Source organism: Bidens hawaiensis, unplaced genomic scaffold (genome assembly GCF_021521415.1).
Source record: "Bidens hawaiensis isolate Kalapana, Puna unplaced genomic scaffold, B.hawaiensis_p1.1 tig00033542_1, whole genome shotgun sequence".
Classification (NCBI taxonomy): Eukaryota; Viridiplantae; Streptophyta; class Magnoliopsida; order Asterales; family Asteraceae; genus Bidens; species Bidens hawaiensis.
In genome coordinates, this window is record NW_027495758.1 from 14539 (window position 1) to 28521 (window position 13983).

The 13983-nt window shown below is 35.2% G+C and overlaps 2 protein-coding genes across 2 annotated transcripts; both read right to left on the reverse strand.

Moving 5' to 3' along the window:
* Positions 1–7709: 7709 nt before the first annotated feature.
* On the reverse strand, positions 7710–9606 carry LOC143585048 (reticulon-like protein B17). Its single transcript, XM_077066930.1, has 8 exons — positions 9161–9606; positions 8911–9067; positions 8749–8823; positions 8507–8648; positions 8350–8419; positions 8186–8251; positions 7978–8100; positions 7710–7898 (listed from the first exon to the last, which is right to left on the reverse strand). Exons 1-8 carry the CDS (start codon positions 9600–9602, stop codon positions 7774–7776), a joined length of 1200 nt encoding a protein of 399 aa, XP_076923045.1. The 5' UTR covers positions 9603–9606; the 3' UTR covers positions 7710–7773.
* A 1227-nt stretch (positions 9607–10833) lies between these two features.
* LOC143585041 (nicotianamine aminotransferase 1-like) lies at positions 10834–12325 on the reverse strand. Its single transcript, XM_077066927.1, has 6 exons — positions 11942–12325; positions 11635–11853; positions 11479–11538; positions 11240–11395; positions 11066–11159; positions 10834–10960 (listed from the first exon to the last, which is right to left on the reverse strand). Exons 1-6 carry the CDS (start codon positions 12323–12325, stop codon positions 10842–10844), a joined length of 1032 nt encoding a protein of 343 aa, XP_076923042.1. The 3' UTR covers positions 10834–10841.
* Between the last annotated feature and the right edge of the window lie 1658 nt (positions 12326–13983).

The following is a 13983-nucleotide window of genomic DNA, read 5'->3' on the forward strand; positions in this document are numbered from 1 at the left end:
CCACAAATTTAAAATCATAACCATATTGTCTTAACAAAGAAACGGAGATTATATTCCTAGTCAAACTAGGAGTATACAAAACATTATTTAAAACAACTTCCAAAAACCATTTGGAAGCTTCAAAATGTAGTCTCCTCGGGCTTCAACAACAACCTTTGATCCGTTGCCCATGAAGAGACTAATATCTCCCTTCTTGAATCCTTCATTTCCTTTGAACCCCTGCAACAAATTGCAAATATGAGTTTCACATCCGGTATCCAATACCCATGTGTTTGAGGAAACAATATTAAGATGAATATGAATCATGAAAGTTGTACATGAGGTTTGCCCCGCATCCCTCTTAGCTTCAACTCTTTGAGACGGGTTGGACAATTCCTCATCCAATGGCCAATCTCCCCACATCCAAAGCATGGATCCTCCGCGCTAACCTTTAGCTTCTTTGGTTTGGGTGGTTCCACTTTTGCCTTTCCCTTGAACTTGCCCTTGACTTGTCTCTTACCTTTGGCAACCTTTGCCTTGGGTTCCGGGTGATGCCTCTTGCTATTTCCACCTTCATTGATCGTGAGAACGGATAAAATCTTCTTACCCATTCCCGTCTCGGCCGTCTTGAGCATTGCGTGTAGCTCACCAATTCTCTTGTCCCACCCATTCATGTTATAATTCATAACAAATGTCTCAAACTTTTTAGTTAAGCCATTTAGGATCAAATCTGTGGCTAACTCTTTGGAGACAGGACAATTAAGGCGCTCGAGACGACCAATGTGGCTTTTCATTTTAAGCACATAGGAGGAAACATATTGGGTTTCTTCCATACGACATGCATGAAGCGCTTGAACCGTTTCGAAGCGTTCCACCCTAGCTTGTGTAAGGAACATTTCCTTAAGTTGGGTGATCATGTCGTATGCCCCATGAAGTTCAAAATCCTTTTGAATCTCGGGAATCATAGTTCCCAACATGAGGCAAGAAACTTACATCGAATCCTCATTGTGCTTAACCCAATTGTTATAGTCTTGGACATCGTCAACGCTAGGTTCACCGGGAAGAGGCTCTTCTATTACGTAGTATTTCTTTTCTTGCTTGAGAACGATTCTCAAGTTTCGATACCAATCCATAAAGTTATTATAGTTTAGACGATCCTTATCAAGAATAGACCTTAGTGATAGGTTATTAACGGGTGGGATAATGACGTTAGGGGGGTTGTTGATTGCGGCCATCTACAAATATAACAAAGCTCAATTTTAGTATTTTCGATATCAATAAATAATTTTAATCGTTAATACCCTTTATGTCTCCTAGACAATTAATGATTAAAATCTAGAACCCAACGTTACATTCAAGTAGTAGTAGGTGACCTTTATCCTACTATTTAAATTAACAATGTAGTCAACGTTTGACGATTGCAACCCTTTGCAACTTCTAGTTTTATGGGATCGGTTAAACATCTTATGTTTAGTTGGTATGTTTAATCCCATCAACACCATTGTACGCCATGCTTCGGTGACCCTATTCATATGGTTTCCATTTTAAGTCGTCCTACTTATACACACATGTGAGTTTACATATACAAGTGGGTAGGTGACCTTTATCCCACTTATATGGTAAACCCACCTCAAACTCACAAGTTTCCTCCAACATGGTTAGGTGACCTTTATCCCATACCGAGTTCCCAAGTGATTCGAGTGTTGTATAAAAGGATGGTGTTCGACTTATTTTATAAAAGGGATTTTCGTTTTCAAAATTCTAGATTGGAAAACCTTTTATGTACCTACCATTTGCATGCATTCAAATGTGTGGTACTTAGTTGAAAACCCCATTTTCAAAGTTCCTATTAATAAAACCCATTTTATTATGAAATCATTAGACTTTAATAAAACCAATTTTTATTACCTAACGATTTCTAAGAAACCAATTTTATGCTAGTTGTTGATTTTAAGTTGTTAACAATCCAAATTGTAATAGCACAATCAAAAGTAAATCAACCAAACAAGCATAAAACATACATCCACAAGTTCATAACCATAGCCTCCTAATGTTGACTACACTTTTTGACCGAAGACAAGTGTGCCAAAAGTCTCTCCTAAGGGACTCAAAAGGACATATGCTTGTGTCGGTGAACTCCCACTTGATCCCGCATCCAAATGCTCCAAGTGTTCATCCCGTGTTGTGTTCTCCATCCACTTTATTTGGGCTTCCTTCCTTGCATCTTCTTTTACAAAAATATATCCTAATACATTTTTTTTAATAAAAGAAATGCATCTAATCTACTTATTATTACAAACCAAATGAAATAAATAAATAGATTACACAACCCAAATAAAATATTACAACGATATCGAATGAATAAATAGCACAACACAAACATTCAACCAAACACAAGGCCATGGCTAGGTTATGAACACCCATTACACATCCAAATATGCAATAACACAATGACCAAAATGGTTCCCCTATTACCCTAAAACTTTCGGCCAAATCAAGACCAAACCGAAAGTTTCGGGTTTTGTCCAAACAACACAATCAATCATCCAAATAACTTAGTTTTTCAATATTACCACATGCATGCAAAGTATAATCTTGAAAAATCATGGGGTAACCAAAACCCCTAAAATTTTCGGCCAAATGGTAAAACCCACCATAAAACCCGAAAATTTTTGGGTCTAATGAAACATGCATCCCTTGATGCCATTGTTGGGTTTTAATAAGATTATCAAAGTCATAAAACACCAATTTTATGAAAAATGCAGCGGATATAAGATTTAAATCTTGTTAATTTTAGGTGTATAAAACCAATTTTATACATGCAAAACCCAATCCCGGATCCATATACGAAATACATACTATCAAACACATGCATGTCACTATAAGTCCATGCGTGTTAAACTACCTTTTAAGAATCAAGAACCGAATGAAGGAGAGGTTGATTAAAAGGCAAGAACTTCAATATAGGAGTCCCTCAAGCTTGCATACCCCAAGCTTCCGACTAACACCTTTAGCTAGCTAGGATTTGCACACTTAAAACCTTGTTCTTGTTTCCCTTCCATTGGCCGAAAATTAGAGGAGGAGGAAGAAGAGAGAAAAGGTTTTTGTTACTTGTGTTAGATTGAAAGAGGGAGGGGGGAAAAGATGGTCATTCAAACTCACCACCCAAGTCCCCAATCATATTGCTTGCATGTACCCACTAAGTGGAAATAATAATAAAGTAAGGAGGATGAAGAAGAGGGGGGGGGGGACCCTCATTCCTTTCTTGTTTTTATTATTTTTTTTCTTTTTCTTTTACTTTCTAAATATATACAAATATATATATTTATGTGTTACAACATATATTGTGTTATAACTCATTATAGGTAACATGCTAGATTATAATTTTCACATATTGTTATTTAACCATCTTAATTAACACTATGGAATGTTTTCTCTCAAAATATAAATCATCCATATGATTATTCATTTCACAAGTACATTGTATTTAGAAACCCTTTCCAAATAACATAAGTGTCAATATTTATTTACTTATGATCACATCATATATAAACAAATATTATCGGTGTTTGTCTAGCTTGTTATTGGGTATGACCCGACTTGGATCATAACGTACTAGCCACATCAATAATAATATGTGTCTTGGGCAGACCGAGTCCAAAAGTTTATACAAATAAGAAAATAGAAAAATTACAATATTAGTCCTCTACTTCTAGAACAAACAACAATAACCCTCTAACTATTATTAACTATCTAACTAACTTGGAATTACATGTAAATCTTCCAACAAAAACACCCACTTTGGTACCGTTTTAGTGTTTTTCTCCTAATTTTCATTAATTGTATCAAATTTATTCATAATCATAAAACCATAATACTAAAACCAAAAAACATGCAACATGTCCCAAAAACCGTATAAAGTTCAGTAGAAAAACAAGAAAGAATTGTATGTGCACTGATACTCAATATTCAAGAAAAAATCTGCATATTCCAATCGGTACCTAATACAGAAAATACCGAAAAATACATACTATGATACTATTTTACGTAATATTGAAATTAATAAGTGTTAAAACAATTTATGTAGGGATTTATACTACAGGGATGAGCTCAGTCCATACTGGTACATTTCATGGTCTCGATTTTCTTAAAAGCATGGTACTGGTATTGATATGAAAATGCTTGGTTCAGTACCTATACGTAGGCAAAATTCGGTAAATACCCATAACGAACCGAACAGTACCGGTGTCGATCCCGAAACATCAAATAATTGATACCGACAATACCCATTTTGGTACTCAATACCATTGCTCATCCTTAATTCATACTTTATACGCCACTTGATACCGTTCCGATTTCAAAACTGTGGTCGTCTTTAGGTCATTTATACGATCAATTTCCCTTCGTAGCACCGCCACCAAACTCTCTCATCCTCGAAAACCTCTCTCTCATCGCTTCTTCATATGCGGGATACGAGAACATTTTTTTCTTTTTGATTATGTGTTTCGAATTATTTCCTTTTTCTTTCTTTGCTTTTCATTTTCTTTTCTTGACTACAATTCTCAAAGTCAAAGATAACAAGAAGTTGGTGTAAGTAGTCAAAGATAACAGGGTGTTGTATAAATTGATGGTTAATGAGCTAGTGAAGAAACGGTAATAACCGGAAGTTGGTGTTAGTAGTCAAAGATAACAGGATGTTGTATAAATTGATGGTTAATGAGCTAGTGAAGAAACGGTAACAGAGATAATATAGTTACATAATATAAGATTTGTACAATTATATTATGTAACTATATTATCTCTATTAATTGAGATCTGAAACCATTTCAAATCAAATCACCTTTATGGTGTAATGGAATGGGCGATGGAATAATGGAATGGACGTGGTAATGGAGTGGATAATTGCCTTTCCATTGACATGTTTGGTTATCATGAATGAAATGAATTATTAGTCTTTATTTTCTAATAAGCTAGAAAAAGCTGGAACAAAATAAAAATGGTAGTGAGTGACGGTGGGCGGCGGTGGTGACGGGCGGGAGCCGGGAGCAATTGTTGGTGGTGGCAGGTGGTGCTAATAGTGGGTGGTGGTGGCGATGACGGTGGTAAGCGGCAGTGACGGGCGGTGGTGGTGATGGCGGGAGCGATGGTTGGTGGTGGCAGTGGTGAGCGGTGCTGGTGGGTGGTGGTGGCGGAGGTGGGTGGCGGTGGTGACGGGCGGCGGAGGAGGGTGGTGGTGGTGGCCTGTGGCGGAGGCGGTGGTGGGTGGTGGCGGACGACGGAGGTGGTGGTGGTGGGTGGTGAGAGGGCAATGGTAATGGTGGTGGGAGGGTGGTAGAGGTGACATAGTGTGAAAGTGGGATGGAATGAAAAAAAAACAAGGGGGGTGGATGGAATGAATTTGGGGTGTTTTAGGGGGAATGGAATGGCCATGGTAATGGGTGATTCCATTCCATTGACCAACCAAACACATTTTTTTTCATTCCATCATAATGGTCTATTCCACTCCGCCTCTCATTCATTTATACCAAACGCTACCTTATATTTTTGCAACGATTGATACAAAGCTCGCTTGAGCCTAATTGTAGCCTCAAATAAAGTTTGTTTAGTTATTTAGGCTTATCACGAGACTTGTATACTTTTTAAATTTCACCGCTTTTGGATTTCTATGTATTAATTTTACACTGCAAAGCCAAGCTTGAGCCGAGTTTTGGCTCGTTTAAGGTACTACACGAGCTCGAACCAAGCTTAAGCTGGTTAAAGGTTTTTCTCAAAATATATAATAAAAATAATTAAAAACTTTCATAAATTAGTTAAAAAATAACAAACGAGCCGAGCCCTGAGAAAACAATTAACGAGCCAAGCTCGAGCTCTCGTAAGTCAAAATGAGCCATGCTCGAGCCTAGTCAAGCTTGGGCTCGGCTTGGATTAATTAAACCTCTTATGAGGGTGTTGACTGAACATTTACTTAGAATATTGAACTATAGTAGTTGTATCATGTCCTATTTGCTTAGAACATTTACTTTGAATATTTGCTTTGTCTGTCAAAAATAGATAGGATTTGTTGATGGAACGTATCCTAGATGTGTTGGTGGTTATACTTTTAAGGCAATGGGAACGACAAAACGATATGGCGGTTGTTTGCTTGTTAAATGTGTTGGCGAAAGGCATTGCAGCACACGTGATCTACAATGGTACGGTAAGATTTGAATATAACTGGAGCAAAGTTCAGGAAAATGTAATGGAGCTTAGTTGTATCAATTAGAACATGATATATTCTCATGTGGATGTATCATGTGGTAATTGATACAACTAAGCTGAATTGCGTTTTCCAAAACATTGTTCTATTTGTTTTCAAATCTCAGCGGTTCTGCTGATATAAATTGCACTTTCTGCAATGTCTTTAACTGACTATTTTACTAGGTGAAGAATTACCATAATGTTATGTTTTTCCACTGCCTTAAACTAGAATAATCGGACATGCTCCATCAACAAATCGGATCTTTTTCTCTGTAGACAAGGCAACCAAGAAGCATACCATTGCCACTGATGACAGAACTGATCAATAGCATACCGAGATGATCTATTATAGATTATATCATGTACTTAAATATATTAAAATTTTAGCGTATGATTCTTTTTATATATATATTTAATAACGAGCAAGTCGAAACATCTATATATAAACGACTAGATGTTTACATTGTTTCAACAAGTGACTGAAACTATATATTAAATGAACTATGAAATTCTTGAAAAGTGCTGTTTTTGATGATTGATGGTTGCTTTAAAGGCTGATGAACTTTCATTTTTACGGTGTTTTGATTTCATGATACTGTTTTGTAACTAAATATATCTTATAATCGCTACTTGACTTGTTATAGGTTCATGAGGATATCATTCTTCAATTAGCCTGCAGCAATTAGATTTCAAAGCAGAAGTACGAAATAATGTAATGGATTTGATACTTTGAAAGTGTATTTTATTTTTAAATCAAATGTTAATAACATCTCAATCTGATGTATGATTATTTACAGCATTACTGAATTTAAAGAATTCACATTTTATGCAACAATCAAACTGGTAACAAGATATGTTGGGTTGCCAGAGTAACAGGTCAGGATGCCTTAGGGTGTGAAAAGGGTCATTTTGGTTCGGGTCATTACGGGTATATACTAAAATGACAAATACATAAATTATATCTAGAGAAAATTGGTTCTGCCAAATGGATTAACAAAATATAAACAACTAGATGTTGCTGTGTCTACAGTTAGACATCCTAGAACAGAAATGCCTGTTGTAGCAGAAAATTTAATCTGCGGATAAGTTTTAATATAATTGCAATAGCAAAGAAAGACATCACATGGAAACAGGGAAAATTTACTTAAAAGCTAGAATTCAATTATTATTTGAAAATGATAATGATTTACTTCAAAATTGATATACATTTGTAAATAATCTGTACATGTATTAGGGGATCTATGTCAGATCTTTATAAATAATCTTAGTACATGTCAAGTCCTAATACAAAGCATCTATCTAATCGTAAGAATGCGTTAGGAGACACTCGCATGCCCATCAATACCCTGTTAATTTGAGATTCATGGCAACTTTCAGGGAATACATGGGGCAAATCAATGGTTAATTTGACGCTTGACAGAGAACAATTGCCGGGCATAGCAACAAGATATGTCAGGTTGCCACAACTGTTTTATGAATTGAAAGATAAAACGATTCATTTTATTATATAAGCTATATTGCATTTTACATAAGATACAAAACAGTCACTAAAAACTTCTAGTCTACTTTCACACTTTCCACCAAAGTCAACGTCTTCACCTGCTGTTGACCTTCTTCTTCTCCTTTCTCTTTCCATGTCAACTGTTGTCTATACCATCGAAACATCACCAAACATATGAACGCTGCACGCAAACCAGACCCGATTAGCACCATTCACTTTCAACTTTTAAATCATTCTCTCTCAAAACTAAGCAAACTTACCCGCAAAAATGCGTGTTTTAATGGAAGTCAGATTCCAAAAGGCTGTCACTGCTGATGCTGCAACTAATTTCTTGTGAGAACAACCTCCCCATGCTTCAAGTATCCAATTTTTCATGCTCTCACCTGATTCATATAAACCTTGAATGCTAATTTTTGCATGTTTTAAAAAACATCTTGATTTAAATAACTTCTTATTAATTCATCTCACCTTTCTTGCATATTTGGGTCGAGTACAACGAGTACAGTTTTGGGCCCGTGAAGCCGATAAAGAACCCTAAAAGATGCAAACACAAACTGTAAGCTTTCATCACTTATAAACCACATTAAACCAAGTGCTATCTGGTCAAAAACCCTTGTCTAGATTTATCTTACCAAGTGCACAAAGCCTCTTGAATGTTGCAATATGACCATATTCATATCCAACAAGTAACCATGGTGCCACCTGAAAAACATACACTTTTTATTTAAGTTTTTATAATAATGCAAAGTGTATATTATGATGAAGTAATTAACATGGATTTGAATATACTTTAAGGGTCATAGATGGTTCCCCTGAAAACAGCTCTCCTGCTTTTGAAATCACAAAATTTACTGCAGGAAGTACAACTCTAGCAGCTCTCAAAATGTCATCTTCTTTAAGCTTAAATTCTCTCTTGGTTACAATCCCATTTCTGCAAGTTTGTGCCTTTAACAAGTTAAAACAACTCTAAACTTGGCATTAATGCATATTTGCATTGACATAATAACAGTTGAAGAAACAATCTTTCTGACCTTTGAGCAATCATATTGGAGAAGAATGAAACACCCAAACACAGCAGGCCCATTTGAGAGATTAAAGAAAGCATACTGAAACATACAAAGATCAAGATATTAGCATTGATGCACTAAACACGGTGCAAATTTAGTAAAAAAACAATAGTAAAAGTAACTTACCTAAAGCTAACACCTGTTGTGAAACAAGATGATATGAAACAAAGCGACCCTAAACCGAACCAAAGTGTCGATTTTGCCACATCATTCCACATCACCAGATCATTAACGAGTAATCCGATTCGATCAAAATTATACCCGTAATCATCCTCATTTTGTTCTGAAAAATTCACAATACCATCAAGATTAGAAAAAAATATATATATATACAAAACCCTAAACCGTAAACCCTAAAATTAGTGTAAATTCTTACTTGGGGACGGAACCGAAGGGCAAGAAATCGGTTTCTCCTTCTTGGATTTACCACTATGTCTCCTCTTCTTAGCCTTAATATTCGCAACCGGAACAATATCTTTATCATCAACCGAAACCGAAACGATATCTTTATCCTCTCGAGCCTCTTGTTCGATTCGCCTCCTGGATCTCCTACCATTTCGAGGCGAACCCACATTCGCAAAGCGGTTGTGTCGGGTTTTGGATCGCTTAACCGGGGAAGGGGATTGAAGGAGGAGATCATGAATTGAAATTGGGTTAGTGGGTTTTGGAGAGAGAGTGTTGGTGGGTGAGTAGGAGACTAGATCAAGAGAGAGAGTTGGTAATGGGTCTTGGGTGCTGGTTCGGGCGAGACGAGAAGCCGATTTGGTTCGGGTTTGATGAGGGTCTGATCGGGCGGTGTATGGAGGCGGTGAATCCATTGAGTTTGATAGTAATTGAATGAATGACGAAGGAAGAGATGGGGTGGGTATAAAAGGGTTAGGGTTTAGTTGCAGGTAGCCGTTGGGTATTTGAAAAAGAAGAAGAAGAAGAAGATGATGTTATTGGAGTTTGTGATTGACGCATTAACGGTAACAAAACTTTTGACAAAAGGTGCAACATTAGTGGGGTAAATGTGTCATATGCAAATTTTATATTTTATTTCACACATGGTTTTATTTTAATGCAGATTATTATTATTATTATTATTATTATTATTGAATTCTAAAGAGAAAACTAAATATAGATAAGTTAATAGTGTGTATGAATTATGATACATTCCATTTTTCAAATATTTTTTCTTATAATATTGTATTTTGAGAGCACCCGTAATGGGGGCGCACACTAATGTATGTCATACGACATATGACAACATTGTATGAACTCGTCTATGGTATTTATGGGCTAGACGAGGTGTTTTTCATTTCTCCTTTTTGACATAAAAATTGATTTGTGTTTAATACACTTTTAAACTTGGGAATTTTATAAACGTATTACAAACTTTGTGAAATTGAAAATTTTTGTGTGTTTCAATTCAATATTTTAACTTTGATAATGTTTAATTAGGTAATACATCAGACGAATTAAAATTTTCTTCTATTATATAATATTTAAATTTAAATATTTTTTCTACATTAATTTATATTTAATATGTAAACTAAATAGTTTATTATGATATATAATTTTGTTCAGGAAAATAAATGTAAAACACAATAATTATGTGATAAAAATAGGAATGTTTTTCTTAAGGATGAACTCCCTGAGAAAAGTTTATGAGTGAATGATTTGCTGTTGTGTCAAATAAATATGTTTCTAGGTTAAAAAAACACCCACAATGATCCAAGGATCTCAAACAAGATGTTTTACTTGCCTTATGCTATGAGTGACCACCTTTGAGACTTTCAATGAACATGTTTGATAATATAATTGGTCTCTCTGAAGGGCTTGTTCCATATGCACAAGAGGCGGTTTAATGTAAATATGGCTGATGAGATTATATGAACTGTGCTGTGGATTTGCACCCATCATGCAAAGAATATACAAGGCACAAATAGATTTAACAGGCAGCATGCCAATTTGATAGGTTAAAGAAAGTATACAAATATATATATTGTTGATATTGATCTTGAATATACATGCATAGTTATAAGATACAAGATCTTTAAATTAACACAACATTTCTAACACTTGCTTGCATGTCTCACGCAAAATGCTTTAATCCTTTCAAGCCCAACTTCAAGAAGTGATGGCTTGATTCCAAATGTTACGCGCACCCAATTCTCCATTCTCAACACAAATCCTGCAAAATGACATTGACCCTTACTCAACTTGCAGTCAATGAGGCTGACTTTGACTTTCAAAAGTCAAATGGATTCACTTTCAAAATCTTTCTTTCAATACTTACCTGGCAAAAGGATGACAGACTCCTCTTTAGCAAGTTTTGAGCAAAAGTCCATGTCATCTTTTATGCCTTGCAGCTGTGACAAGTCTAACTTTACCTGTAATAAACATTTTCCAGACTCAAAACATCTACACCATTATAATTCAGAATTATAAACTTCCAACAAACTTAACATACCATTAAAAAGAGTGATCCTTGAGGTTTTTGTAGGTGTGTAAAACACGGGATCTCCTTCAATCCTTCATAACACACATCAGCGTCTTTTCTTAGTATGTTGATAGTCTTCGCAAAGAAATCATCAGTTGTTTTCTCAAGAATGTGAGGAAGGGCTGCCTGAACATCATTGCATCAGTAAAGAATATAACTGAAATGTTTCAAAAACAAAATAAATTCTTTATTAATAAATAATAATATACCTGTACGAACGTTGCAGCTTCCGTATTGGTCATAAGAGACCTCTTGATGCACTCAACAATCTGAAGGCAAAGCATGCATTTCGCTTATATTATAAATTACATATATGGAGAAATATATATCTATAAATAAAATTAGCAAATAAATAAAAGACATACCCCTTGTTCTTCAAAAATACCACCAGGGTCACTTTTGGCTATCCAACCGAGCCTCCATCCAGGAACCATCCATCTTTTAGATAGAGACCCGAGGGTTAACGCAGGTGCAATATTACCAAACTGCCCCATTGGCACAAACAGGTTACTTCCAAAAGTCAAATGACCATACGCTTCATCTGCTATCACTAATATTCCCAGCCTTCTTGCAGTCTCAGCAATCTTTAAACAAACATATAATTTGAATTTTGAAATTAAAAAAACAATAACACATAATCATATATTAGTTATGAGTTTTAAGTTTGAACACCTTTTTTAGATGGTCATGTGTGTATACATTGCCACAAGGATTCCCGGGGTTGATAATGACCATAGCAACGGTTTTATCATCGGCCAATGTTTGAAGTCCATTTAAGTCAACCTCCCAATCTTTTTCTTGAAGAAGGTCAAAATGGCGGACTTCAAGATGATGAATAACTGAAAGAGCTTCATATGCTGGATAACCAGGTTTAGGAAGTAAAATATTTGCACCAGGACGTCTCAAGGCGCTTAATACAACTTCAATTGCTTGTTTCGCACCAACAGTCACATAAACATCATCAGGTGATAGTTTATAAGGGAGGTTGCAAGAAAGGTGATCAGCTAAAGACCTGTTAGTTTTTACACAATAAAACTTATTATAGGTGGTGTTCATTATTATACATGTGTTACATACGGGTGTCCACAGTTTGCTTTTCATAACTTTTAGGTTAACCGTGACCCAAACCGTTGTCAACAGTTTTTATTTTTGAAAACTAAAACCAAACCATTGAAAATTAATTCCAAACCATCACCAACGGATTGGTTTTCGGTTTGACCTCCGGTATATATTAAACTTAAAATAAGAACTAATAATCTAACCACACCCACGGGCAAGGCTGCTCAAGGGCTAGGGGTGGCCCCATCCCCCTATTTTTTTCTTAGTAGTGTAAATTTACCTGTTTTCGCCCGAAAATTTTCTTTTATGTAGTGTCAATTTACCCGTTTCCGTCCGAAAATATGAGCCCGACCCCCTACGTTTATAAAATTTTTTATACGTATTTTTTCCGTTTTCGTCCAAGATTCGCCACTAACCACACCTCTAATTATTCCTAATCTAACTATACCTCTAACTCTAGATAACAATTAATCAAAGAAGTAGAAAGCAACATTATAACAAAGTCATAACAGGAACAAGAATTAGAGTTGTATGAAAGTAGAGTTAGTTCATCATCTAACTCCATAGATCTACTAAACCTCACGGCCTGACCCGGTCTGGTTTTTGATATAAACCATAAACCAAATCGTTCTTTACAGTTTGAATTTTTTTTAAACCGACCGACCAAAAGGTTGAAGCATTAAACCAACCACGAAACCCCAACCGATGACCAGTTTAGTCAGTTTTTAAATGGAACCGTAAATTTCATATCATTCAGCTGAGCAACAGTTAAGTTATGTAGGTCAATCATAGATATGATTTTAAAATTTGGACTAATCATCTAAACAAACAATGTCACAATAATAATAATAATAATAATCACAAATCGAATCAAACATCTATCCGAGTGCTCAACCGTTCATTCAAATTTCAATAGTCAAAAGTCAAGTCGCAGAACAAGCTATAGAATTAGAACTTAAACTAAATCATCAGGTGCTTGAAGAAGTCCGGCTTTAGGTGCGTAACCGTTGAATTGAGCACAAGTGAGAGCATCGACTACTGCATCTTCTGCTACTTGATCGCTTTGATTGAGGTTGGCTTTCACATCAGCAATAACACGAGCGATTGAGAAGGCGGATGCAGGCTTTATAACCCTGTTTGCTTTCAACTTCCACTGCTTATTAGTCTCCATAGTTTGAGTTTGGTGGTGGTTCATTTGTTTTGCTCCCGATTAAAAAAATAAATATCTTGTATTTTTCTATGAGGTGTTTAATAATCTAATCCAACTATTATTCCACATGGAATTCCTTAAATACATTTTCCATCCTACTAACATTCAATATAAAATGTATAACAATTTATTAAATACATAAAATCTTTTATTCGTTATTTTTTTTAATTACCATTTTAAAATAATATTAACTTATTTATATAAATTTAGAAAGACTAATCTTTAACCTTTTACAATTCAATATAAAATTCTTCATCAATTTTATTTTATAATCATATAAATCAATAACAAAATTTTGACTATATAAATCAATTTGATGACTAAAATCTTAGAAAATTATTAAATGGTGAAAATCATGGACAAATCTTTTATTTTTTTTATGACATATATTTCAATTTTAATACTTTAAGTTACAATTTGATTTAAATGAATATAAAATAAAAGT

Coding starts and splice junctions, on each gene's coding strand:
- LOC143585041 (XM_077066927.1), bottom strand. CDS start 12,325: ATGAACACCACCTATAATAAGTTTTATTGTGTAAAAACTAACAGGTCT. Junction 11,854..11,941: donor CACATGACCATCTAAAAAAG/GTGTTCAAACTT, acceptor GTTTGTTTAAAG/ATTGCTGAGACTGCAAGAAG. Junction 11,160..11,239: donor AAGGATCACTCTTTTTAATG/GTATGTTAAGTT, acceptor TGTTTATTACAG/GTAAAGTTAGACTTGTCACA.
- LOC143585048 (XM_077066930.1), bottom strand. CDS start 9,602: ATGGATTCACCGCCTCCATACACCGCCCGATCAGACCCTCATCAAACC. Junction 8,824..8,910: donor ACAACAGGTGTTAGCTTTAG/GTAAGTTACTTT, acceptor TGTATGTTTCAG/TATGCTTTCTTTAATCTCTC. Junction 8,101..8,185: donor GACCCAAATATGCAAGAAAG/GTGAGATGAATT, acceptor TATATGAATCAG/GTGAGAGCATGAAAAATTGG.